At 38.4% G+C, this 27,359-nt stretch overlaps 1 protein-coding gene across 1 annotated transcript; it reads left to right on the top strand.

Annotated features, from left to right (window-relative positions):
• On the top strand, positions 13,131-17,316 carry LOC18766458. Its single transcript, XM_020570224.1, has 6 exons — positions 13,131-13,844; positions 13,890-14,004; positions 14,202-14,351; positions 14,564-14,641; positions 15,232-15,743; positions 15,953-17,316. The coding sequence occupies exons 1-6, from the start codon at positions 13,293-13,295 to the stop codon at positions 16,613-16,615; spliced, it is 2,070 nt and encodes a 689-aa protein (XP_020425813.1). The 5' UTR covers positions 13,131-13,292; the 3' UTR covers positions 16,616-17,316.

The following is a 27,359-nucleotide window of genomic DNA, read 5'->3' as shown; positions in this document are numbered from 1 at the left end:
TATCCCACATATTTGTCGTTACTTGTTCTTAGCGTATAACAAAATTTTACGGGAATCCAAAGGAAAATCTAGAGTGAGAATGACTGCTTGGATAAAGTACTGATATCGATGGCCATTCAGGTATAAAAAGTCTTCAAGGAAAACTGTATGGAATAAGTCACAAAAGCCAAAGGAAGACTCTGATCCGTCTGGTATCATTGCGGCGGCACTGAAACGCACTGAGGAAGAGGAAGGGGTTTTTGAAGATTTGGGTATAGCTGATGAAGACATGGATAGATCCTACTTGGTTGCATTCCTTGCTTGTTGGTTGTGCAAATTTATATTTCCCAAAGACGACGTAACTTTGATCAGACCAGGGGTTTTCAAAGTTGCCAGTCGAATGGCGCACGGTGTATCATTTAGCCTAGCAGTTCCAGTATTGGCCAGTATTTACAAGGAGCTGAATGATATTTCTAGTGCAGATGATCCAGGAAATTGCACAACTATTCTACCTTTCCATTATGTGTATGTATTTTATTTCGCCTTGAGCTTCCCCTTTTCTCTACATATATATATTAATTAATTAATTATATATATATATATATTTATTTTAGGGAGAAGTAGTGCATCATGTCCCTACTGTGTCTGAGCTTGTACCATTTAATCATTTGCCTATCGAAGAGGAAGATGATGCTTTGTGCCCGATAAGTGATTCAGGTGTTAGCCTAAGAGGTACAATGCCAATCTTTATCACGCTCCGTATTTAGAAATCTTTGATTCTGCTTGCTTAACAATTACTCGTCGGTCAATGTAGGTTCACTTGCACAACAACATTTATTAAAGCCGACTAATTATGCATCCACTTCTGAAATGTCATGTGGGGAGCCTAAATTAGGTGTTGCAGACAAAACCCTTCGCAAAGTAATCTCCGTTTTAGGAAACCAAGTAAAAAGCATAATCTTGAAGGCTTCATTGGAAAGGCTTCCCTCATTCAAAGATGAGCTTGGCAAGTTGATGACTACTCTTGACAATGTAGTTGACTATCATTCTGCAGACTCTACTTACTCCCAAAAGCTATCTCCCGAGGCTTAGAGCGATCGTTTAGGCGCAGTTGACTCTTCACTTTCTATTGCCTTGGCTCTGCAACAAGCTAAAGAAGTTCATCAGTCTTCTATATTTAAGTCTATTCAATCTGCCAATACGCGTATGGAGGAGTTGAAGAGGGAACAAGAACAATTGGAGTTAAGATTGCGTCAACTAAACGGATCAGTTTTAGAAAGTGATGCACAACTTTCTTACCATTATGGTGAAGTCACCCGCTTGAGAGAGGATAAGACTGCGGTTGAAGAAGCTCTTGTACTATCAGCTGCAGATGCCGAGACTTTAGATACATTACGAGTTTCCTTTGCGAGACTGCGTAACGGCTTCAAGGATTTGTCTTGGGAATAGCAAATTCTGTTGTTGTAAACTTTCTTTGCTTTATTATATTTCTCTTTGAACTTGTCAAAGTGTTGATGTTTACTAATTAACTTTCATGATGAAATAAAAGCATTTTCTTATTTCATTATTGTTTTCCAATGGTTCGGATTGATGTGGGAAACCCTTTGTTTTTATTTTGATGTGACTGAACTTGGAATTATTTGTCCATGCTGCCTACGTACCCTCGATGAAAAGGGATCAGGTCATCACGTAGTTCAAGGAATTTTTTTATTTTTTTTTGGGTGCCGTACGTAGTTTAGGCTCATGCCGGCCAAGAGCTGGTAGTCACTTCATGCATAGTATCGTTTCAAGAATTTTCCGTTCATAGGGCCAATTCTTAAACCATCCTTTGCTATAATCTTGTAAGCACCACTTGTGTATACTTCTTGTATTACGTAGGGCCCATCCCATTTCGAAGTAAACTTGCTTCTGGTTTTGTGTGTTGTGATGATAGGTCCACGTAATGCGAGGACGAGATCTCTCACCTGAAAAGATCTGGGGCGTACTTTCTTGTTAAAAGCATTCGAAAGTTGGGCTTGATAACACTCTAAGCGTTGTTGCGCTTCGAGTCTCCTTTCGTCTAGTGCTTCTAACTCTTGGAGATGTAACTTTGCATTCTCTTCATCAGTCAGTCCCTCTTGTATGGCCATCCTCAATGATGGAAGTTGACTTTCTAGAGGCAAGACTGCTTCTACGCCATACATGAGTAAGCACGGTGTAGCCTAAGTAGGCGTCCGGTATGTTGTCCTATAAGCCCACAAAACTTCATTTATCATTTCATGCCAATCTTTCTTGGTTCTTCCAACAACTTTCTTCAACAGGCTGCAAAGAATTTTGTTGAACGCTTCCGCAAGACCGTTGGCTGGTGCATTGTACATTGAAGAGTTGCGTTGTTTGAAACCAAAGTCTTCACACAATTTATCCATCAACCGATTCGAGAATGGCTTGCCATTATCTGTGATGATGTAGCGTGGCACACCATACCTATTAATGATGTTTACCTTGATAAAGCTCACCACATTTTCTTTCTTCACTTCCTTTAGAGGCACAGGTTCCGCCCATTTTGAGAAGTAGTTTGTGGCTGTAAGGATGTAAGAATGACCGTCGGAAGATTTAGGTGCTATTGGTCCCACCACATCAAGACCCCACGCATCAAATGGCCAAGAAGTAATTGTAGGATGTAGCGGCTCCGGTGGTTAGTGGATAAAGTTGGCATGGAATTGACATGCTTGGCATTTCTTCTCATAATCCATGCAATCCTTGACCATAGTCGACCAATAGTAGCCCATCCTTTTTATTTGAATGCATCTTCTTCGTCCAAGCATCTTAGAAATACGCCTTCGAATGAACCACGGTAAAGAATTTCTTTGTAATAAATGAATCGAGGTGCCTGACCTCGTACCTCTGATCGATGTCTTGAATCATCTGGCAGTTTCCCATGCTCAATATAATCAATTAAAGGTTGTCTCCAGTCGTCAAAGTCAATAGACAGTACCGAGATAACGTTGACTCCTTCTTGCGATGTCCCAAGCTTTAATACGCCTCAACGTTGGCAAACTGGAAGATTTATTGCTTCACCTTTTGTCAATGTCAATGTAGCGGCAAGGTTGGCTAAAGCATCTGCCATTTGGTTATCTTTTCTTGGCACATGCTCCAGCGTCACGAAGTCAAACCTTTCTAGTAATTGCATGGCTAATTGGTGGTATGGAATTAGATCATCCTTTCTAACTTCGTAGTGAGTCAACAGTTGGTTGATCATTAACATGGAGTCACCATATACTTCTAAGCTCGATATCTTCATCTCCACGGCCATTTGTAAGCCCATGATCAAAGCTTGGTATTCTGCAACGTTGTTCGAGCAAAATTCACTTAAGGAGAATGAATAGGGGAATACGTGTCTCTCGGGTGATACGAAGACAACGCCAGCCCCCGCCCTGTCTTTACGAGCCGATCCATCAAAGAACATCATCCAAGCAGGAGAAACGTCAGCGAAGAAGACTTGTTCGTCAGGTAGGTCATCTGAAATTTCTCAGTCTGCTGGATTTGGATGATCGGCTAGGAAGTCTGCAACAGCTTGCCCCTTAACCCCTTTGCTGGAGTGTAGATGATTTCAACCGATTGAGAAGTAACGCCCACTTGACCAAACGCCCCGTCAAGACTAGTTTTGACATAACATACCTCACCGGGTCAGCTCGTGCAATTAGATGGACCGTGAATGCTTGCATGTAGTGCCTTAACTTTTGAATAGCAAAAACAAGTGCAAGATACGTCTTTTCTATAGGCGTGTAATTTAGTTCGAGACCAGTAAGCGTTCGGCTTAGATAATAGAGTGCTTGCTCTTAGTGTGACTCATTCTCTTGCGCTAAAAGGGCTCCAATTGACCTTTCTTGAGCCGCAATGCACAATTTGAGTTGTTTGCCTAGAATAGAAGCTCCTAATAGTGGTGAACTCGATAGGTACTTCTTTATGCTTTCAAAGGCATTGTGACAAGCTTCATCCCAAACCAATGGAACATCCTTTTTCATAAGGCGACTGAATGGTTGACACCTCCCTGCTAAGTTTGAGATGAATCGCCGAATAAACGCAAGGCGTCCTTGTAAACTTTTCAACTCACGTAAATTTCTTGGCTTGGGCATATCTCGGATGGCTTTAATCTTAGTTTGATCTACTTCGATGCCTCGATGTTTAACAATGAAACCAAGGAATTTACCTGACGTGATGCCGAAAGCACAGTTCAAAGGGTTCATCTTGAGTTGGTACTTCCGCAATCTGTTAAACACCATTCCCAAATCTTTCAAGTGATCTTCTCTTCTTTTTGACTTGCTCACCAAGTCATCAACGTAGCACTCGACATTCTTGTGAAGCATGTCACCAAAGATCTTTTGCATTGCATGTTGATATGTCGCACCTGCATTCTTGAGGCCAAATGGCATTACATTGTAACAGTAAATTCCTTTTGGACTGCGGAAAGCTGTGAGTTCTTCGTCCTCTAGCGACATTCTTATTTGAATTTATCCAGACGAACCATCCATGAAAGATAAGGCTTCATGACATGTGGTTGCATCGACCATGAGCTCAATTATGGGCAATGGAAAGTCATCCTTCGGGCAAGCCTTTTTGAAGTCTCGGAAGTCAACACAAATCGAAACAATGTTTGCTATCCATGTCGGGTATTTCACCTCCCTAATAAATCCGGCATCGATCAACTTGTCAACTTCGGCTTCGATTTGACTTAAGAGCTCCAGACAGAAGCGACGTTTAGTTTGTTTGATTGGACGCGTTCCAGGTTTGACTTCAAGGTGGTGAACCGCAACTTTCGGATTGAGGCCTGGCATCTCTTTATACGTCCAAGCAAAGACATCTTTATACTCAAGCAACAGCTGATGATATGATTCATCTTCGCTAGGATTCAAAAGTGCACTAACGAAGATAGGTCTTGGGTCTTCATTTGTGCCCAAGTTGAGCTCTTTTAATTCATCAACAGTCACTTGGCCCCCATCTTCTAATGCAGCAGGAGCGTCATGAACCTCATCCTCGAAAGGTTCCTTTTCATCGAGCTCTTTAATCGAAACGTGATGAACAGCTAGAATCTCTACTTCTTCATCGTCACTTTCATTTTGTTGACTCAAAGCTTTCTGAGTTTGTATGATTGTTCGTCGTTTCACTTTGAGTTGGTCACCTGAAGTTATGTCTAGTGTTGAGAGACGTTTCATACGTGACGGGATCAGGCTCCGGATTTTATTATCTTCCGTCGAATCAACAAGAACTCCACTTCCCAACTCTCGCTGGCTTTTCTCTTTAGACGGTTGGCTTGGAACTCCGAGTCTTTCTAGTGCAGATCTGAGGCTCTCTTAATAGTCTTTGGTTCTTCTTCCTCCTCAACCACTGCGACACTAATGTGTTGTGCTTCTGCCTTTTTTTTTTCTTCTAGCAAAGATCTTAACAGGTGCAACAGAAGTAAAACCTAGGCCTGTTCTAGCTGAGTCGATTATGTAACCCTGCTCCTTCAAATTCTTTTGGGTTTCGCTACGGCCATGTGTCCTTTCTCTGTAACATCTGGATTGAGCTGTCCTAGCGAGGAAGACAAGCCTAAGTCATAACCTGCTTTTGACATGAGCTTATAAGCATTAAGATCAAAACCTTCTTTAGTTCTTTTGACTGGAAGATATTCACGTCTTGTTGCATCTTGTAATGGTCTGATGAACCCTGGTACTAAAGATTTTGACACATCTGAATTGCTCAACTTGGGTAAAGGCATGGTTGTAGACTCCTTCAAGAACTTCATGTCACTTTTCCCTAACTTCCTTGGTTTCACTTCTTCTCCAAATGGGGATTGACCTTCCTTCCTTCAGGATGATGAGACATAACGAAGAACAAGAATAGATACCTTCCGTGAATCTATCAGTGGTGATCCCATTTGTCCGAAGGCAGTGCTTTTTGGCATGTTATTGCTATTTTCTTCATCGGAAAGGCACTTTGACTACTCATCTTTTCTTGGTATGGCCTGACCAGTTGAGTGAACCTCAACGGGAATAACTTCAGATGCCACGTCTTCATCGATGTAGAACTTGGTGTCGGCGAAATAGGACTCGGCTTCGGTAAATGGCTTGACAACACCTAGGATTTTCTTCACTCCACCTCTGTTTCATGTACCCACGGCCTTCCTAAGAGAAGATTGTAGGAAGTCTTAGCATCAATCACATGAAATAGGGTGTTTGACTTCAAGTCACCTATCACAAGCTCAATTCTGATCATGCCCATGGCTCTTTGCCCTCCTTGATTGAAGCCTTGAATCATGAGACGACTTCGAGACAATTCGTCCATGGTGATGCCTAACTTTATCATTGTGGATTTAGGCATTATGTTTACTGCTGAACCTCCATCCACGAGCATGCGACTAAGTTTCTGTTCTCGCACATACCTGGACACGAAAAGCGGACGTTTGTGTGGTTGGACCCTAACAAAAGATCTTCATCAGTGAATGTGATGGAAGCACATGTCGCACAACAGATAGCACGGTCTTGAGACTCAGGCTCTAATTTTTTGGCCTCTCTTATTTGATTTGGATGAATATTGAGATCCATCAACGTCTTTCACAATGCTATGCGTATTGCTTCAGGAAGTTCCAACACTTCCTCAGTATTGAAGTGCGATGGTGAATCTTCTACCTGTTTCAGGACCTTTTGCTCTTCATGAGTTTCAGATCTTCCTTCCGAGACATCTTCATCATCTACTTGATAGCAAGTTGTCATATAAACAATCTCCATTGGTCCTCTTACGAAGAACATTTTGGGAAAGTATTCTTCTAGCGTAATTGGAATTCGTGGTTCTTGGATTAGTGGTCCACTTTCTTGGCCAGAATCTTTCTTCACAATTATTCTGGTTCTAGTTTTAGAGCGTTTGTGCGAAATCCTTTTTCGCCGCTCCCTCTTTGATTGAGTATTTTGTCGTTGAGGAATGTGCTTCGTACGAGGTTTCCGCTGGGTAACGAGCATCCATCCTTCATTGTCATCGAAAGATGAGTCACCAACGAAGCCATCACCACCTTGATTGTTCGGTTTGCCTGCCACTTCTTCTGTACACGGATCAGTCACCTGGTGTATGCCCCTTGTTGGTTAGAATTCCAATCTTTTCGACAATGCCAGTAGCGGCACCGGATCGAAGGATCCAAACATAATTGTGGCAACGTTCGCATCTGCGATTTCGTCAACGTCCAACTCAATCCTTCCTTGCCTAGCCAAGTTCATAATTAGCTCCTTCAACACGAAGCACTTCTCTACCAGATGGCTGACAATTCGGTGGTATTTGCAAAACTTAGGGTCGTTGACTCCGTTCATCTCTTCAGGCGGCTTACATTCCAGAAATTCGATCACCTTCTTTTCAAGCAAGTCCTTGAGCATACCTGCGACATCGGAGTCAGGGAAGGGGTACGTTTTTTCCTCTAACTCCTTCAAAGTGCGTCGACGTCTATCCACTTTTCCAGATGACTCTATCCTTTTGACTTCTTTCTTCTTGTCTCGGGTAGAGATTTTGACGGGGACGGTGTTTATTGTCATTGCTTCCTTAGTAGGCTTCTTGATAGGCTTATTTGTCTTTTGTCCAAAGACTTTCTCCTTTCTTTGCTCCATGACCGGCTCATGCTTTCCTTCGTGACTAGCTATACTCAACTCCATATCATGGGCACGAGTGGCTAGCTCCTTAAACGTGCGGGGTTTAATTCCTTGTAGAATGTAAAGTAACCCCCAATGCATTCCTTGAATGCACATCTCAACCGCCGATAACTCGAAAAGCCTATCTTTGCAATCCAGGCTTAACGAGCATCATCGATTGATGTAATCGATGACAGGTTCATCTTTCCATTGTTTGGTATTTGTGAGTTCCATCATACTCACAGTGCGACGTGTGCTATAGAATCTGTTCAAGAATTCTCGCTCCATCTGATCCCAACTGTCAAGGGAATCGGAGTCCAAGTCTATATACCAATCAAATGCATTTCCTTTCAAGGAACTAACAAATTGTTTCATCAGGTGGTCACCCTCTGTACCGGCATTATTGCATGTTTCGACGAAGTGCGCAACATATTCTTTTGGGTTGCCCTTTCCATCCAACTGTTGGAATTCAGGAGGTTGATATCCTGTTGGCATCCGCAAGTTGTCTATCCTCCTGGTGTATGGCTTAGAATACATGAGCATGTCTCGGGAAGGTGCTCCGTATTGAACCCTGATGGTGTTTGTTATTATGTCCTGAAGTTGTTGGACCGACAAAGAACCCACTGAGGCGGCGTCAACTTTTCCGGGCGACTTCTCACCCGACTCTGTTTCATGACCCAATCCTTTTTCGCTGGATTCAGCCTCATGATGTGGTCCTTTCTTGTGTGCGTCTTGACCAGGCTCCTTATCCTGATGCACTTCCCACTTGTTGTTGATGAGAGAAGCAATCTGCGCATCCTTCTCCTCGACCATCTTAGTCAATTTCGTGACCTCTTCGCTCATATGGGCCAGCTGTTCTTCAATAGACATAGCTCCCGTCACCATGACCTGCATAGCCATAGAATAAGACTCACCTACGGATGCCGAGGTAAGCTTCTTCTGTTGACCGTCAGGCGGGGATCCATGGTATGAGCCTGTGTTCAAGTCAGCGTCTGAAACAGGCGAAAGTGAGCGTTCTCTCGAATTCTTCGAACCCGAAAAACTCCTCCCTTCACTCCGAGAGTTTCTCTCATCCGCCCGAGAGGTATTCTTCTTTTGCCCCAATGAGGCCAAATTGATAATCGGTTCGCGCCTTCGGTGAACATCTTTCGCCTTGGCTTGAGTCGGTATAGAAGTAACATGTTGAGTTGCGGATATCGCCTTGGCCTTGCTCCGGGTGACGACCCCAGCAGAATCTCCCCTTGAGAGGGAGACGCTCACGCTTTTGCCTCTCGTCGCGGGAACGGATTGAATCTTCTTGGAAGCCATCGTTTTTGCTGTGTTGATTGATTTTGGAACTGGAGAAAGAGATGAGAGGCAAAGATTGTCCCACTGGGCGTGCCAAATTTGTAAACACGAATTTCCTGCGACAAATGAGACAAGAACACGTGTACAAAATAATATCGTATTAATGAAATTTAGGGTTACAATCTCTGTATTGAATCCTCTGATTCGATCTCCAAAGTGTTTAAAGAAAATATGCGTTTGATACAAAGGTCGTAGAGACTTGATCTTGATCAAACGGGTAGCACGAAACTTGTTTAGTGTTTGGGATTTTTCTATGGTGAAGGAACTGGCACGTATTTGTTGTGCTTGGTGGCTCTTCCAAAGTAAGGTGAAGAATGCAGAGAGTTTTCTGTTTCTTATGAGTGCTAGGTTTTTTCTCCCCTCCTTCTTTCGTCTTGAGAGCTCTTATTTATAGGCTCTTGTCGGATGCTTGACCTAAATAACTTTCCCTATTTAAACATAATCTGGCAATTTAACCAGATTATCTTCAATTGATTAAGCTGATTAATATTTGATTTAAATCAAAGTCAATCATAGAAGATTCTTTCCTTTAATTTTGTCTTCATCTTGAACCGTTTGATGCACTCCGTCGGATGTCGCCATGTGTCATTTTTGACAAATAATCCGATTTTGATGAGTGACACGCCACATGGGCGAATTACGGGGCCCACGATTTAATCCATCGAACCCTAATTATTTTCTTCTCCAATGGAATTTATTGCACCAAAATTTCTTTGTCTACAGGCTCACCCTCAATCCGTGGATGCGCACGATATTGACAACGAACAAAACATTCTGCACATGGCCATTAAGCATCGTCGGTTGGCCATCTTTAACATTTTGGCAAAGAGAAAATTGACAACGTCAAGATTGGCTAACAGGATTGATAGATATGGGAACACCATATTGCACCACGCTGCAGATACAGGTTTTTACTCCTGTAGATGCTCAACGGGTAAGTGGTCCTGCATTTCAATTGCAGGAAGAATTGCGTTGGATGGCGGTGAGTGAGTTTTATTTCTATAGACGCCTAATTCCCTAATTTTAATAAGAGGAATGCTAGTAACTTTCTCCCTAACCTTCTCCTTTAGATCTTCTCCCTTTTTTGTTTGACATGTGTCATTCTTCTTGCACTTAAAACAATGTCATTAATATATTATACAAGCTAACTTTTGCTTTCCAAGTTTACCCTTATTTAATGTATTCAATTTATCCAAAAAATTTCACAACTTTCTTACCATCTTATTAATTTTCTTCTAACGTCAATTATTTTTTTAAAAGAAAATATCTGCTTTTAAGAGGAAATGTCCCTTTCTTTTTTTCTTTTTTTTAACAAAAAGGGTTTAGATAAGGAAAAAAAAAAATCCTTTGTGTTTTTTTAAAAAACTGGACATTTCCTCTTTTTTGAAAAAAGCAGACATTTTCTTTAAAAAAATAATTGACTTTTAAAAAAATAATAATAATATGGTAAGAAAGTTATGAAATTTTTTTAGATAAATTGAATACATTTAATAAGGGTAAACTTGGAAAGAAAAAGTTAACTTGTATAATATATTAATGACATGGTTTTAAGTGTAGGAGAATGACACATGTCAAGTAAAAAATGGAGAAGGTCCAAAGGAGAAGGTTAAAGAAAAGGTTGCTAGCATTCCCTATTCTAAAATAGGTGAACCACATCAGAAAATCTCTCTCCAACAACTTCTTCAACCTTAGTCATCAAAGCTGCAGCCTCTTTCTCTCTCTTCAGGATTGGTAAGTTGAGTTTGGCTCTTCAAACATTTATTTTTACTTTGGAAAAACAAAACCTACCTTGAAAATGTTAAAAGCATGGATTTGTTCTTTTCATATAAAAAAATACATAGACATATCCACATGTTTTCAATTTTTTTTTTCTTCATAATATTGCATTAATTGAATTGAAGAGTCTGTTAGAGCAAAAATTATTCAAATAGCAAATAAGGCTTTTCAATATAAAAGTGTATTACTGAATATATGGGACCTAAAAGTGCATTTTTGAATATAAAATCTAGTTTTGCTCATTTTCATAGGTCAACTTCTTAACCATTGATCACCATGTTCCGGTTCTCGAATGTGGTAAAGTTCTACAAAATACTTGTTCCAATGGGTATCGACTAAAACATATCCGAAATTTAGCTCCATTGAACAAGTATAACCCCCAACCTGTCCAACATTGATCTTAGCTTTGGGAATTTGTTTTGGGCCAATTTTACCTCCACAAGGGATCGTTTTAATGAATTTAAAAACCAGATCTCATCATGACATGAAGAATATAAGATTATCTTATATTGGCCATTGGCATCTGCTGTCCATTGGCCATGGATAATAATATGGGGTAATGGGGATTCGTTATGGTGACTTTACATTCTTAGCCTTGGTTTTGCAGTAAGCACTCCTACAAGAAGTATTTCTTTTGTAAATGATATTATTTTAAAGAATTTTAAGATGCATATTAATTGTTTCTTTACACATCAATTCCCTTCTCTTCTTGAAAAAAAAATCCAAGGATATTGGTGATATAGGGAATGCTAGCAACCTTTTCTTTAACCTTCTCCTTTGGACCTTCTCCATTTTTTACTTGACATGTGTCATTCTCCTACACTTAAAACCATGTCATTAATATATTATACAAGTTAACTTTTTCTTTCCAAGTTTACCCTTATTAAATGTATTCAATTTATCTAAAAAAATTTCATAACTTTCTTACCATATTATTATTATTTTTTTAAAAGTCAATTATTTTTTTAAAGAAAATGTCTGCTTTTTTCAAAAAAGAGGAAATGTCCAGTTTTTTAAAAAAACACAAAGGATTTTTTTTTCCCTATCTAAACCCTTTTTGTTAAAAAAAAGAAAAAAATAAAGGGACATTTCCTCTTAAAAGCAGATATTTTCTTTTAAAAAAATAATTGACGTTAGAAGAAAATTAATAAGATGGTAAGAAAGTTGTGAAATTTTTTGGATAAATTGAATACATTAAATAAGGGTAAACTTGGAAAGCAAAAGTTAGCTTGTATAATATATTAATAACATTGTTTTAAGTGCAAGAATAATGACACATGTCAAACAAAAAATGGAGAAGATCTAAAGGAGAAGGTTAGGGAGAAAGTTACTAGCATTCCTCTTTTAGAATTCCAAAGTTGTTGAAGAGACTGTTGGAGATACTCTTTTGTTTTAGGAGCATAATTCTTTAGGTGATAAATTGAAACTGATGTATATGTTCATGTGACAAGTCTACAAAAATCCCTAAAACAAAATGTAAACATCAATAAATAAAAAAAGGCATGTAATCTTAGGTGGCGCAAAAGTAAAATTTTAAAAAAAAAAAAAAAAAGGATCAACAATAACTTTTGCATGGATTGCACCCAACCCTCTCATTAGAATTGCACTTATGCCAAATTTTCTATAATAAGAATAACCTATATCTTCACACAAGTCTAAATGTGTATAAATATGAAAGGAATGGAAGCATATCACAAAAACAACATGCGCAGACTGACGCTGGCAGGTATTGAAGCACAAGGTAGGGGTAGATTAGTGGTTCATGCATGGAAAAGTATCAGATATCGAAAATAATAGACGAAAATTTTGAAGGAAACAGACAGTAAAAGTACAACTATTTTTCTGGCATGGGTTCAACAATTGGATCTAAACTGTTCAACAATTGGATCTAAACTTGCTGGGTCATCTCTTCTACTGTTTTCTTGGTGATTTTCTTTTCTTTTTCCAAACAAAATAAGCAATTAAGAAAAAGATGATGTGGCAGATGACAGGGTTACCATGAGAGATGACATAACTTGCGTGCAATATATATTGGTATTAAGAAGTTGATGTCTGTAGCATTATTGTTCTGTAATAGAGAAGCTCTCTTCTATCTATATTTATGCCTAAGTCGTACCAAAATGTGAAACCTGTGTTATTGGCTGATCCATATAACAAGTTTCATTTATTTGATGCTTCTTTTAACTTGTTATTCCATTTTCGCTTTATTACTTTTGCTTATGCTTAAGTCGTACCAAACGATTCATGTGTTGTTGGCTGGTCTTATAACAAGTTTAATTTATTTGATGCTTTTTTAATTTGTTATTCTACTTTTGCTTTATTACTTTTTCTTTTTTAAATTTTACAACTATGGGCTGGTATACGTGTTACTTTGTTACTTATTATTATTTACTTGATTAAGCAACGTATGTGATGCTAAAGGAAAGAAAAAAAATAAATAAATAAAAAAAGCAAGGTTGATATTGGGGATATCAAATATTACTCGCCATATATAGAGTAGTGGAGAGCGCGCGGTTATATAAAGAAAGCAACGAATTGAGTCGAAAAATAATATAGCTGGAGATGGAGGATACGGAGGAGATGGAGGAGATGGAGGATATAGGAAAGGCACTGCGTCAGATCCAAGAGCCATATAAATGGGTCATGCACGGCAAATGGGAACCCCTAAAAGAATTCTACAAGAATCACCCAGCTGAAGTAGTTCAGCAATTGACAACGAACAACGACACTGTACTACATGTCGTAGCCGTTGCCGGACGCAGCGACGTGCTTGAGTTTTTGATTGATCTAATAGAAGACCCTGAGGATGAACTTTATGCGTTTAAAGTCGGGAACAACTATGGCAATACCATTCTGCATGAGGTGGCTGTGTCCGGAAATCCGGAGGCAGCAAAAAAGATCTTGATGAGCGAGAAGAACAAAGTCAAGGATGATAGCCATATAAGTATCCTAAGGATTCAGAACAGATTAGGAGAGACCCCACTCTACAGGGCTGCTGCTTTCGGTCACACAAAGTTGGTCAAATATTTGAAAAAAGAAGTGAAGCGGCAGCAGCAGCAGGATATAGAGCACCAGCAGCAGGATATAGAGCAGCAGCGGCTGCATATAGAGCAGCAGCAGCAGGATATAGAGCAGCAGCAGCAGCAGGATATAGAGCAGCAGCAGCAGCAGGATATAAAGAAGCAGCAGCAGGAGAAGGCTATGGAGTACCACTTCAACAGAAAACATGATAACATGTCCATTCTTCAGATCGCAGTCATTAGCCAACATTTTGGTCACTCTCTCTCTCTCCCCTCAGACAATTGCATTATTAGTTATATATGTTAATTATCTATGAAATATAGCTGTGAATTAAGATTAATTCTTTTCTGAATGTGTGGTTGAAATATATAATCTTTGCCAAATAAACATTAATCTAATATTTTTTTTATTTGACTTTATTATTACTAACACGGTTTTCCTTCAATGCAGAGACTGCTTTTTGGTTACTAAAAAGGTACCCAAATCTTGCGAATAGAAAGGAAAGAAATGGACTCACATGTCTTCAATTGCTAGCCCAAATGCCATATGCCTTCGAAGCCAAATTTCGCAAAAGCATATGGAAGATGCTCATTTATAAATGTACTATATCTACGCTACTGCTACTACTAGAATTAGATATAAACTCACAAATTCAATTTAGGAACAACCATCTATTACCTAGGGCTACAGCGCATGCATGTTAGCCTTGGCATTGCTATTTCCACTCTCAGAATGAAGTGCAAGCCAAGCTTTATTTATGCAAGGCTTTCTGATGTGATAATGCTGATCTTTGTGCGCTCTTTATTGTTCAGGGATTTACCCTTCTACTGAGCACTTGGAGAGCACGATCAATCAGCCTTCCCAGTCTGGTTGTTCACAGAATATTACAAGTAACTAATCAAACTTTCAAAGTTATATATATATAGAATGCCATCCCTGCAATAAAATCTTTAAAACTACTTATTTTCTTAGAAAAAAGAAGTTATTTTTCCATAATATGAAATGTTGGTAAGCCATTATTAGTTAAGAAACATTTTCCTTAAACCTGGTGTGAGGTTAGACTTTAATTTTGCTCCTTTTGACTATAGCTGTCATTATATTTTTGTATTAGGGCTAGTTCTAGTTATGGTTCATTTTGACTTTTGGTGAAGCCTATCACACCATAGGATACGGCCATGTAGTTCTAATAGTAAATTATGATATCATACATACTCTAATATACATCCAAAGATGTTCATAACTTAGTATCGATATAATGAGTTAGAGAACTAAAAATAAAATAAAACCAATCTAACAGCCCGGTTTTTAATTAGGCCTTACCCAAGAATGACAATCTAAGACTAATTTTGTACAATTGAAGGTTCATTTTCATGCATGTGGATGCATGCTCTTACAGCTTTATTACTTTTCTCCTTCTCTTCATAATATCTCTCATGAATATTATTATGGATGCATATATATAATGATCATAACTTACTAGGATGGCGACCAATCCGTGATATATTCAATGAAATCAAAAATCAAAAATTTCTATCGAAACTCACTCGTTCGCTGGTGAAGGAGGACTATTCATGGTCGGCAAATGCAACACCCAATTTCAACACATTTACTCTGGTATGTCCCAAGAAATCGGATGATTCTCCACAAAAAACCTCTGAATCTACCCTTAAGCATGCCCCGTTGCTTATAGCAACATGCACGGGAATATCAAAAATTGTGAAAAAAATTTTGGATTCTGACCCTCAAGCGGTGGAAATGTTGGATCCTGCAACTCAACAAAACATTTTGCACATGGCCATTAAGTATCGCCGGAAGGCCATCCTTCACATGGTACAAAAGGACAAATCGATAACGTCAAGGTTGGCTGACAGGATTGATATTAATGGGGACACCATATTGCACCACGCTGCATATGTGATTTCTTACCCTGTAGACGCTCAAGGCTCAATTGGTCCTGCATTTCAATTGCAAAAAGAATTGCGTTGGATGGCGGTGAGTGACTTTATATATACACGCCTAATTCCCTAATTTTTTAATAATATTTAATAATTATCTTCAAACATTGCAAACAGAAGTATATCACTGGACTGAGAGCTAGTTAATAGTTATATATTAAATATGAAATGAAACTAGTTATAAATCTATTGTTTACTTCATCAAAATGGTTCATCATCCTCAATAATTTTTCCATTTGTGGCCAGCGTGTGGAAAAGATAATGCCATGTCATTACGCCATGCACCAGAACAATCAGGGCCTGACAGCGCAGAAGCTCTTCGAGAAAGGGCATGCAGATCTTCTTAATTCGGCAAAAACATGGATAAAAGAGACAGCTCAGTCGTGCTCGACCGTGGCAGCTTTGGTGGCTACAGTGGCCTATGCAGCTGCCTTTACGGCTCCCGGGGGTACTGATAACTACGGGGTTCCTGTTCTCAGGCATTCTATTTTCTTTGTCACATTCGCCGTTTCGGACATTATCTCGCTCATCTTATCATTGACTTCTTTGTGCACGTTTCTCTCTATCCTGACGTCCCCGTTTGAGTACAAAAACTTTCACCGTTCTCTTCCCTTCAGGCTGCATTTAGGATTCGCGCTTCTCTTCTTCTCGTTGGTAGCCACCATGCTCACCTTCACTGCTGCTGTTGTGCTCTTGATTCATCATCAAAAGATGTGGACAACGTCCCTCATTTATGTGGTTGCCCTTCTTCCTGTCTCTGTGTTTGGGCTCTCGCAATTTCCTTTGTATGGCGGATTTCTCCAATGTGTGAAATACATTTCAAAAAAAACTCTCCAATGTGTGAAATACATTTCAAAAAAAACTGGGGAGACTATAAATCAACTTCACTTCCAAGGAAATGGACGCTGATACTTCCCATTAAAAGGAAAAAGGAAGCTGATAGAGTATCTGGTAATGAGTGATGATTTGTGAGCTCTATGTTGTAGCTCAAAATGTCAGAATAAGGGTGTTGCTATAGCTCTCAGTTAAAGTTCCCTCTTCTTCCTTTGTGTGTTTGTGTGTTTTTTTTTTTTCCCCTCCTTTTATGTGTGTTCCAGAAGAAGTTACATCTTCAAAATAAAGCGTATGCTAAACCGTATGTATCATGTTTTTTTATGTGATTTTACCTTTATTTGTATCATGCTTTTTTATGTGATTTTTCCTCTATTTGTATCATGCTTAAAGTTTTTTTGTTTTTTTTTTTTTGTTTTTTTTTGTTTATGGTTCGTCACTCTCCCAGCTCCGAATTAAAGTTTAGATATGATTTCAATTAATTTGATTATTCCAAAAAATATTTACTAAACCCTTAATAACTTCCCAAACTGAAGGATGATCTTGTCATGGTCAGATTGGGTTGGCTGCGGTGGTTGCGAGGGTGTCAGTGCACCAGCAACTGACTGTGTAGCTGCTATCAACTTAAAGTTCTTGACAGAAGCAATTGTTACCCTTCCACGAAGTTAAGGCACCAACATTGCAACTGTTCATGCCATCTCGGTGCCATGTTCCGAAGAATCAATGGTCTCTCCTTTCCTTCATCTTCATAACGGGACACGACTATATCAGATAATCGATCGAGCACTGCTAAACTCAGTTGAATTATCAATTGATTTTGAGAAGGATATGCTCCGGAATGAGTGTTGGTAAAAATAAAGATAATTTTTATATTTACAGAATTTCGAAAATAAAACTTCATTATAAATTTAAAATAAATATAATAAAATAATGACAAGGTAAATGTTAATAATACTATACAAATGATCGAGTCTAGAATTTGGTTCTATCTTCTTAAGATGAAATTGCCTCCTCTCAGGTGCTTGGCAAACGTCTCCCAGGATACAATGATCAACTTCTTGTTGAAGTGGCACTACAATCCCCAAGAAAAGCGATCGAACTCAAACTTGTGTATGAATTCTCTCTTACTAACTCATTATATTTTTAAAAAATATATATAATGCTATGAATGCTCTAAAGACTACTATTGTTGTATGACAATTGGATAAATAAAATGTTGTAGGATCTTCTCTATTTATAGCCAACAAGGCCTCTGTTCAAAAAAGATGTGACTGAAAAATATCAACAAATGTGTCTTTTCATATTGCAACCATAAGCCAAGAAGTGCAATGTCACACCCCAATTTTTTTTTTTAGGAGTGTGAGGTAAAAGAAAAACTAAAACTAAAAATTTAAATATCAAGAAACATGAAGATTGAACATAAACTTCTATTTAAGTCAAAGTAATTTACATTGTAATTTTACAAGCAAAATAATAAGAAAGTAACAAACTTTCAACAAAGCATTCAAAACTATCCACAATCCGTTCTTCTTGTATCCTCGGGAAAAACTAAACTTCAGATTCAAAGCCTGCAATAGATTCAAAAAAGGGGTAAGCATTACATGCCCAGTAGGGGTCCTATGTCTTATGTGATTAGTGAGATTGATAATGTACATATGCAATGCATGAATGAACTTCAATTCTACCCAACCCATTAATTTTTATAGTAAGGCAATCAAATCTGCATGTCCCATACCATGTATTTTACCACTGTGATTCTGAATGCCCCGTTTATAAACTAACACCCATCTCAATTATCCCATAATTCCCCTTTTGCTACTCATTTTGTCTAAACCATTGATCTCCAAGCCCAAATCACCCAATCGACAATTATATCGTCGATTTCCTAATCTACTGTGCACACGGGCTCGCCTGGACTTGGTCCCTACAATGGTCAGACTCAACTACACAAAAGATTCTTCCCATTATCCTCTTTTCCATAATTTCTTTGTCAACCCAAGAATTCCAACTACAACCGACAACATATGAACATGTCAATATTAATCAAATTATGATGATAATTGACAACACGTAAACATCCAATATCAAGGATAACAATCAAATAATATTACCAAGCATAATATAGTGTTCACAATATTTAATTAAATCAAGTTATGCAAAGCCTCCCCAAAAAAAACCCTACCTCAAATCCAAAGCTATTGTATAACTCCCAGTTGTAAGTTCAAATACTTTGAGCTTCTCCAAAATCTCACCACACTTAGATCTCTTATTTTCTTTTGTCTACGATTTTTAGGAAACTACTATAACTTGAAGAACCTATGATCCAATAACTATTAGGTAGGGCTATTTATAATACGCTAGAGTCGGTAAAAAAATATGGATGAAGCTTAACATTGTGCCACATAACTAGCAAAGGGATTTCTAGACTACATCCTAGGATTTATAGACTACGTGGGTGGCTTGAAAGTACACTGCCACCCCAATTAATCTTAGGTGCTGGCTCCGGAGAGTGCTTAGTAAACACTTTCTAATTACATTTATATATACAAGACTATCTATTGTTCTTACACCTCATGCTAATATTCACCACCTCAAGCTTATTGGGGTTTTTGAGGTATCTAAAAAGCAACACGTCAAACTTTGGAGAAACTTTAGTAAGCAATAAAAAACTTTTCTAAAAGTTTGTGTATAAATATTAAATAAGATTGAAGTGAATTGGCATAGTTAAAACTATATAATAGATTTGATAGGTTATAGCAAAAGCTTTCACGTAGCTTCCCATGCAACTTTTATATATATATATATATATAGTACTAAAACTAATAATTTTAAATATTTAATTTCCATGCAATATTAGTATACATATTTAAAAATATGGGGTTTCACATGCAATGTTTCATTTATTATGAAACAATGCAACTTAAGCCAAGAAGTGCAAGTTTTCATATATGAAACAATGCAACTTATACATAATAAAGTATTATTATTTTACAAACAAAATAAATAATATTTTATTTTTCCTCGGTTAAGAACATGACTATTCCCAATGGATACATACCAATTCGTAAAATTCATGTAATTAAAGTCACGAGTGCCACGATTTAATTTCCATTCAATTATTTAAAAATTAAATATAAATATTATCATTTTCTAACAATTCCTCACATGAATGGAAATTAGATAATGCAAACGTACAATGCAGAAACTTGAGAGAATTCGGTTGAAAAGGCACCACATCAAGATAGATAGTTTTTGGCCTTGAACCTTTCATAGTGAAGTAAAATTAGATTTACTAGCTAATCAGTGAACATGATGTCTTAAACTGTTCAGCTGTCATGTAAATCGAAACAATATTACTCACATAATACCTTTTCATACACATTTGGTTCTAGGTTGTGTCATTTCGGCCATGGACCACTCCCAGTGTTCATCAGTACTTTAGAGAATTGAGCCTTGCAATTCTCATAGAAACGGCCTCATTTCATACTGATATAGGTGTACTTCCTATAAAGAGTATCCTGATGTACTCCACTTGGTTTTCCAAGTCACGAGAATCATTAAAAGCTTAACTTAATCATACACGATGCAGGGAGCATTGTATCATCATAGGAATGGGCAAGGGATGGAATCCCCACAATGCTCGCAATTCAGTCACTCCTAACTTAGTTATCCCTTTGAACCTAGGTCTAGGGATCTCTAGTTAGCTAGGTTAGGTGTCCATAATGGCAACTATTGAGATATAGGCTTTAGCCCCATTCCCCTCGATGATTTGTTAACTAACTCTCTCGTCAAACCTTTCGTGAACGGATCCACTAAATTATCTCTTGACCTTATATTGTCAATAGTAATTATACCACTTGAGAGTAGTTGTCTTACAGTATTATTTCTTCGATGTATGTGTCGAGACTTACCATTATACATATTATTTTGTGCCCTTCCAATCGTCACTTCACTATCACAATGTATACATATTGCAAGCACAGGCTTCGGCCAATTTGGAATATCTTCCAAGAAATTACAAAGCCACTTAGCTTCTTCTCCAACTTTATCTAAAGCAATAAATTCAGATTCTATAGTGGATCTAGCAATACACGTTTGTTTTGTAGATTTCCAAGATACAATTGCACCTCCTAACGTAAAGACATATCCACTTGTAAGTTTGAGTGTCTTGTATCTTAGCATCAATATACCTACCAAACGTATATGTTTAGAATTTAATAAAAACATAACCACAAATATAAAGAGTTAGAGAACTAAAAATAAAATAGAACCAATCTAACAGGCAGGTTTGAAATTACCCACGAATGACAATCTAAGACTAATTTTGTACAATTGAAGGTTCATTTTCATGCATGTGGATGCATGCTCTTACAGCTTTATTGCTTTTCTCCTTCTCTTCATAGTATCTCTCATGAATATTATTATGGATGCATATATATAATGATCATAACTTACTAGGATGGCGACCAATCCGTGATATGTTGGATGAAATCAAAAATAAAAAATGTCTATCGATACTCGTTTGCTGGTGGAGAAGGACTATTCATGGGCGGTAAATATAACAACCGGAGTCAACACATTTACTCTGGTATGTTCGAACAAATCAAATGATCCTCCACATATGAAAGAAAAAACCTCTGAATCTACATTGCTAATAGCAACATGCTTGGGAATATCAAAAATTGGGGATTCTCAACCTCAAGCGGTGAAGGCGCACGATACTGTAACTCAACAAAACATTTTGCACATGGCCATTAATTATCGTCGGCTCCCCACACTACTATATTTCACGATTTGCGCGACAAAGTCGTCACATTTAGTCACACCAACTTCAGCGTGACAAGAAATTAGTCGCGCACATTCCGTCGAGCAAAGAGCGTGAAGAAAGACTTAGCGAGAACAATTTTTATCATTCGTCGCGCAAAACTAAGCTACGGTTAACCATCATTACACAAAAGGTTTAGAGATGACACAACTGCTCGTTGCCAAATCTTTGTGCGACAAAAGAAGGTTCGTCACAACAATACTGCGGAACGGATAATATTCGTCGCACGATTCGTGTCGCAGCCATTTGCGCCACGAAGAGTTCTTCGTCGCGCAATTTGTGTCTCCAACATTTGCGCGACGAAATAGTCGTTGTCGTGCATATACTTTTCGCACGACGAAAGACTTCGTTGCGCAAGAATAAATTATATGCATTTTTTTAAAAAAAATTACGTTTTTTCTTTTGTAAAATGTGAATTTGCACGACGAGAAACATTTCGTTGCGCAAAATTTATATATATATTATTTAAATTTAATATTACGTTTTTTTTTAAAAAATTTTGTAAAAAAATAAATTTGGTTTTTTTTTTTTTTTGGTAATAAAATGAATTGTAAAGAATACATTTATTATATAAAATAAAATAAATGTATACTAGAAGAGAAATATTTAAAAAATAATTATGAAAATAAAAAACTAACCAAATAATGTTCCAAAATCTACATTGTCGTTTGGCATATGCAGCTCGGAGGTCAGGGGGTCTACAGGGGCCGTGGTCTGGAGGGGATGCTCGGGGTGGACTGGCTTGGAGGTCGACGCATCAAAATGCCGAACTAGAATGCCGGACCGCGCGAGGGACTGCAGAATCACCGACATCTGACTCTGAAGAGTGGCCACCTGTGCTGTCAAAGCAGTCACCTGACTATTTGACTGCGCTGATGAACGAGGTTTGGGTTACCTCCGCCGGGCATTCCCCATCCCTCGACAATATGTCCCCAGCCTCCTCCCGAGAGTCTGATCTAACGTCTCCGCTAATATCTGAAAACCAGCATCCTGTGGAGGATCCACAGACTCGATCGGAGTATTGGGAGGAAGTTGGGAGGCGGACTCCTGAAAAACCAACTGGCTCCTCTCCACCATCGTCGTCTGTTTAACATAACATAAAATATAAATTAAAACATTCATATAATAACCTTTAAACTTGAATGCGTAACATAAGAATTAAAATTAAATAATACTAACATGAAGGGACTCGGCCAACTCATTCTCATGTCGAATATAAACGTCGCCAAAGACGTTGATCTCTAGGAATTTAGACCCCCCATAAATTGAACAAGAGAAGAAAAATATTAGTACAAAAAAATAAATTAAGAATAATGACAAATTAAAATTTCAATAAAAATTATTTTATTATTACCCGCCGCCGTGCATCCATCCTATATGAGAAGGACCTGGAACCTGAATGATGGAGAAGAGTCTTCTTCTTCCTATTGCCCTTATTGACTTTGCCTTTATTCTATTATACAAAAAATAAAACATATTAGTTGAAACTGAAATGAAATATAAAAAATCAAATAAACATTAGTAAGACATATATAATAAATTTGAAATTCATATTACAAATTACCACAAAATCAAGCGCCTGAAAATGATCGCAGAGCCATGCCTAACTATCCTCTTGCCCCTCAAACTCCTTCGAGCAACCCTCCTGAAGAGCGACTTCCGGATCATGAAAAGCCTCAAAATGGTGGTCCAAGTCGCTCTTCCACTGCTTGTACCTTTCAGAGAAGAGTATGTTGACGTACGTCAACGACTCGTCGTCGAGGTCCTCCAAGTTGTAGTTCATCTGCAATAAATTAATTACATACATTAAGTAATACAAATATATAAAACTGGCCACGCACCTCCGTCTTGATCTCGTCAGGCATGACCTTCCAAGACTTCCATTACATCGGGCAATGGGTCTGCACAACGTGACCAATGTCATGGGCCAAGGAGCTATGCAACTCCGCCATCGGTGCAGCCCGATGTCGCTCGTCGTATCCGATGTTGATACGACCGTTGGTCACCCGGGTGACCTTTGCCGTCTTCAACTGCCGACACGGTCCTCCGGTGTTCTTCTTGGCTGCAAAGAAATATGACATTAATGTTAAATAAATAACAAATTTAACTATAAAATACACAAACAAAAACAAAAAGAAAAAAGAAAAAAAAAAACAGGAGTTGAAGGAAATCCATACATAGTTGTGACCCCGACGCATCAGTCGATGTGGTGTCGGTGGTGCTGGCGAGCCGATGACGCCGCCTGGCGCTAACAGGCGACCCCACTGATGAAGCCGATAAAGCAGGCCCCTGGGACCCCACGGGACCAACTGCCAAGTGGCACGTCAGTGCTGGCGCAGTGGCGGCAGATGCCAGCTGAGCCGAGGGCTTCTAACTCTGTGCAGTCGTCACCGCCCTACGACGTCAAATCAGGTCTGACATTTACACAATTTCATTAATACACATACAAATTAATAAAATATACGAATATTTGTAAGGCACATACAATTTTATTAAGATTCTTAACTAATTAATTAAAAGCAAAGCTTGACCTAGGGTTTACGAGTTTGGAGTATCCGGGACTCCGATCCACGATCCGTCCAATCCTACATGATCCAAGAAATATAAGGTACAACATACGTTAGTTTGAGTTCGATCCAATGGTCCAAACATATCAAACCCAGAAATCGCACAATAGGCAAAATCCGTTTGAGACTCAACGCTACCCAAATTCCAATCCGAATACACCTACGTGCTTGTGACAACTAGGGGATTGCACTGGGACCCAATGCACCACTGCTATAGTATCCCACGCTCCGGCAGAGCGTGGGAGTCCAAAGCGATAACAATCGTCGGAAAATTCTAAAAACTAAGGGCCAAGGTTCCTACCCGAGGTTGAAAACATCAATTGGAGCCACTATTGTTCTCGAACCTACCCCCAAAAAATGGCTGGAAGTGGCCGGAATTTAAATTCAAAAACCGGCCGAAAATTAGGGTTTAAAATCAATTGCCCTATTGCGACAATTAATCAAATCCTACCCAACCATCAGCTAAAGCAGAAAAAATAGTCCAGAAATCATACCTCAAGTGTCGGATTTAGTGGTCGGATGAGAGAGAACGAGGCCGGCGAAGATTCGATGAAAATCGAGCAAATTCCGGCAGGCTCGACGGTGATGGCGGGGAAGCTTCGGGGTTCGAAGTTTGTGGCGGCCTGGTCCAAATTCTGGCGAAGTAGTAGGCTGAGGTGACAGCGGAGAGAGAGGAGGTTTAGGGGAAAAAACTGAAACTGAGGATGAAGGAGGCAGTCGCATCGTTTTTGAAACTTTATTCGATCTTGCGCGACGAACAATTTAAAGCGACGCGCAAAATATTTTAAATGCATCTTGGGCGAAGAAAAAGAACTAATTCTGTCGTGCAATGTTGTGAGTCCTCCAAAATTTGGAACTAGGGTTAGGGTTTGTGAGATTTTGCTCGACGAAGACAGATCCGCGTCGCGCAACGTTCTCTATTATTTACTTTGCACGACCCAATGTCTGGTCCTTCGTCGCGCAAGCTTGTCATTCCACCAAAATTTTGGGATTTAGTGTTTAGTGGGAGAGAGAGAAAGTGAAGGGTCTGTGTGATTTTGAGCGACGAAGAGAGAACAGCATCACACAAGGTTGTCTATTATTTACTTTGCGCGAAGCAATGTCTGGTCTTCATCGCGCAAGGTTGTCATTCTGCCAAAATTTTGGGATTTAGGGTTTAGCGGGAGAGAGAGAAAGTGAAGGGTTTGTGCGATTTTGTGTTGTCTATCATTAACTTTGCGTGACGAAAAGTCTGCTGTTTAGTCACGCAAGGTTGTCATTCCGCCAAATTTTTGGGATTCAGGGTTTAGCGGGAGAGAGAGAAAGTGAAGAGTTCGTGCGAGTTTGCGCGACGAATATATACCGGTGTCGCGCAAAGGTACGTTCTGTACACTTTACGCGACGAAATAGGTATTATTTCATCATGCAAACCCTAAACTAGTTTCAATGATCCAACCAGCAAACTTGTTTTTTTTATACTTCGAGATCGTATACGCTGAAAATCGGAAAAAATAAACATTCATAGATCAAGTAGCGGGACAAAACTTTTCGACGGTTATAAATGAAAAGTCATGATTTAACGGTTATTTTAACTCCGATTTTGATGATTTTTTACAAGTACATTTCTTGACTCTATATGAATACAATGACTGAATTTGATCTTCAATTTAAGATATTTACACTAGTGGATACCACATAATCTTATGTTATATTTAACGAAAGTATAAATAAACTCTTCATTGTTGGTGAATATATTGTTTTGATGGCATACGCATTCTATGAAACTAGTTTCAGTAATCCAACCATCAAACTTGTTAGTTTATACTTCGAGATCATAGAACCCAAAAATCGGAAAGAAAAAAAAACATTCAGAGATGAAGTAACGGGACGAAACTTTTCGACAGTTATAAATGAAAAGTAATGATCTAACGGTTATTTGAACTCCAATTTTGATGATTTTTTACAGCTACACTCCTTGACCCTATATGAATCATTTTCAATGAACTAATTCGATCATCAATTTCAAATATATATGTGTGTATATATTATATTACAGTAAAATAAATATATTTGCACGACGAGAACTATCCATTCGTCGCGCAAAATTTCTTCACGCGACGGATGGTAGGTTGTCGCACGAAATTGTAACTTTCAGCGACGAGTAGCTTCTGCATCGCACAAACTATGCGCGACGAGGCGAGATTCGTCATGCAAGTATTTGGCACCATATTTAGGTCAAAATGTGTATCATTTTCATTTTTTTAAATTGTTGTGTCAATAATTTTCAAACTTTGTATCATATTTATTTACCAATGTTTTATAACAAAAAAAATTTTCATTTTTCATTGTCTTGTATATCTCAATTTATTTAACAATGTCTCACGCAGTTTTTGTTGCGTTGAGCTAACTCGGTTGTCCTTTTTCTTTTATAAAGTGAAGTGATAAACTTTCATAAACTCATGAAAAATCAATAAAAGTTAGAATTGTATGCAACCCCCTTAGGTCAGATTGTTTATCATTTTCATTTTTTAAAAATGTTTTGTGAAAATAATTTTAAAAATTATTATTAAAAGGGTTTGGATATATTTATTTACCAATATTTTATAACTAAATTTATTTAACAATGTTTCATTTCTCCACATATATAAGGTTTAAATATAACAACTACATATATTCAAACATTTGTATTACACAAAATCTGTACATTAACATAACAAAATTACAAAAAAATTCATTATTCATCATCTGAACTATAATAACTTTCGTTATCGTAGATATCATCACTTTCGATCTCCCAATCCTCCTCCTCCTCCTCTATAACTACATCATCGTCGTTGCTCAGGCCCACTGTAACATCGTATCGAGGAAGATCACCGAGATCAATTGTAATTGACTGAATCGGTATTTCGATTGAAGATACTCCTTGTATTTGAAATGGTTCTTGTATAACATTTGTATCTCGAAGTGTTTCCGCATCATTTTTCATTGAAGATTCTAAACGTTGGTCAGCCACATTGTCGACGTCGTTGTCAGTTGGGTCTAGTTCTGGTATAGCATACACTTTCCTATGATCCATCTTCTGAACAACTTTCCAACCGCTCCCGCCTTTAGAGTCATCTAGATACACAATTTGTGTTGTCATGTTTGCCAAAATGTAAGGGTCGTCATCATACCAAGTTCTGTTAATGTTCACAGATAGTAAGCCATGGTCGATTTTAACACTTCCCGGCCTATTTGGGTTGGTATCAAACCATCGACACTTAAACATGATCACTTGGTATCGATCTTTGTAAAGCAATTGCACGACAGTTGTGAGTTTGCCATAGAAATCAATGTCCGTACTTTCGCCTCCACCTGGGACATGGACACCGCTGTTTTGCGTACACAACTTATCATCTCGTGCAGACCCAAAAAATTTGACGCCGTTAACATTACAACCAAGTTATATAAC

Source organism: Prunus persica, chromosome G8 (genome assembly GCF_000346465.2).
Source record: "Prunus persica cultivar Lovell chromosome G8, Prunus_persica_NCBIv2, whole genome shotgun sequence".
Classification (NCBI taxonomy): Eukaryota; Viridiplantae; Streptophyta; class Magnoliopsida; order Rosales; family Rosaceae; genus Prunus; species Prunus persica.
Note: the sequence above shows the minus strand (reverse complement) of the source record. Positions and strands in the feature narration are given on the sequence as shown.

What these genes read in the sequence shown, in the direction of transcription:
- LOC18766458 (XM_020570224.1), top strand. Translation starts at nt 13,293, where the DNA reads ATGGAGGATACGGAGGAGATGGAGGAGATGGAGGATATAGGAAAGGCA. An exon ending in AGTCATTAGCCAACATTTTG is followed by an intron (nt 14,005 to 14,201) that starts GTCACTCTCTCT and finishes CCTTCAATGCAG; the next exon opens with AGACTGCTTTTTGGTTACTA. An exon ending in AAGAATTGCGTTGGATGGCG is followed by an intron (nt 15,744 to 15,952) that starts GTGAGTGACTTT and finishes ATTTGTGGCCAG; the next exon opens with CGTGTGGAAAAGATAATGCC.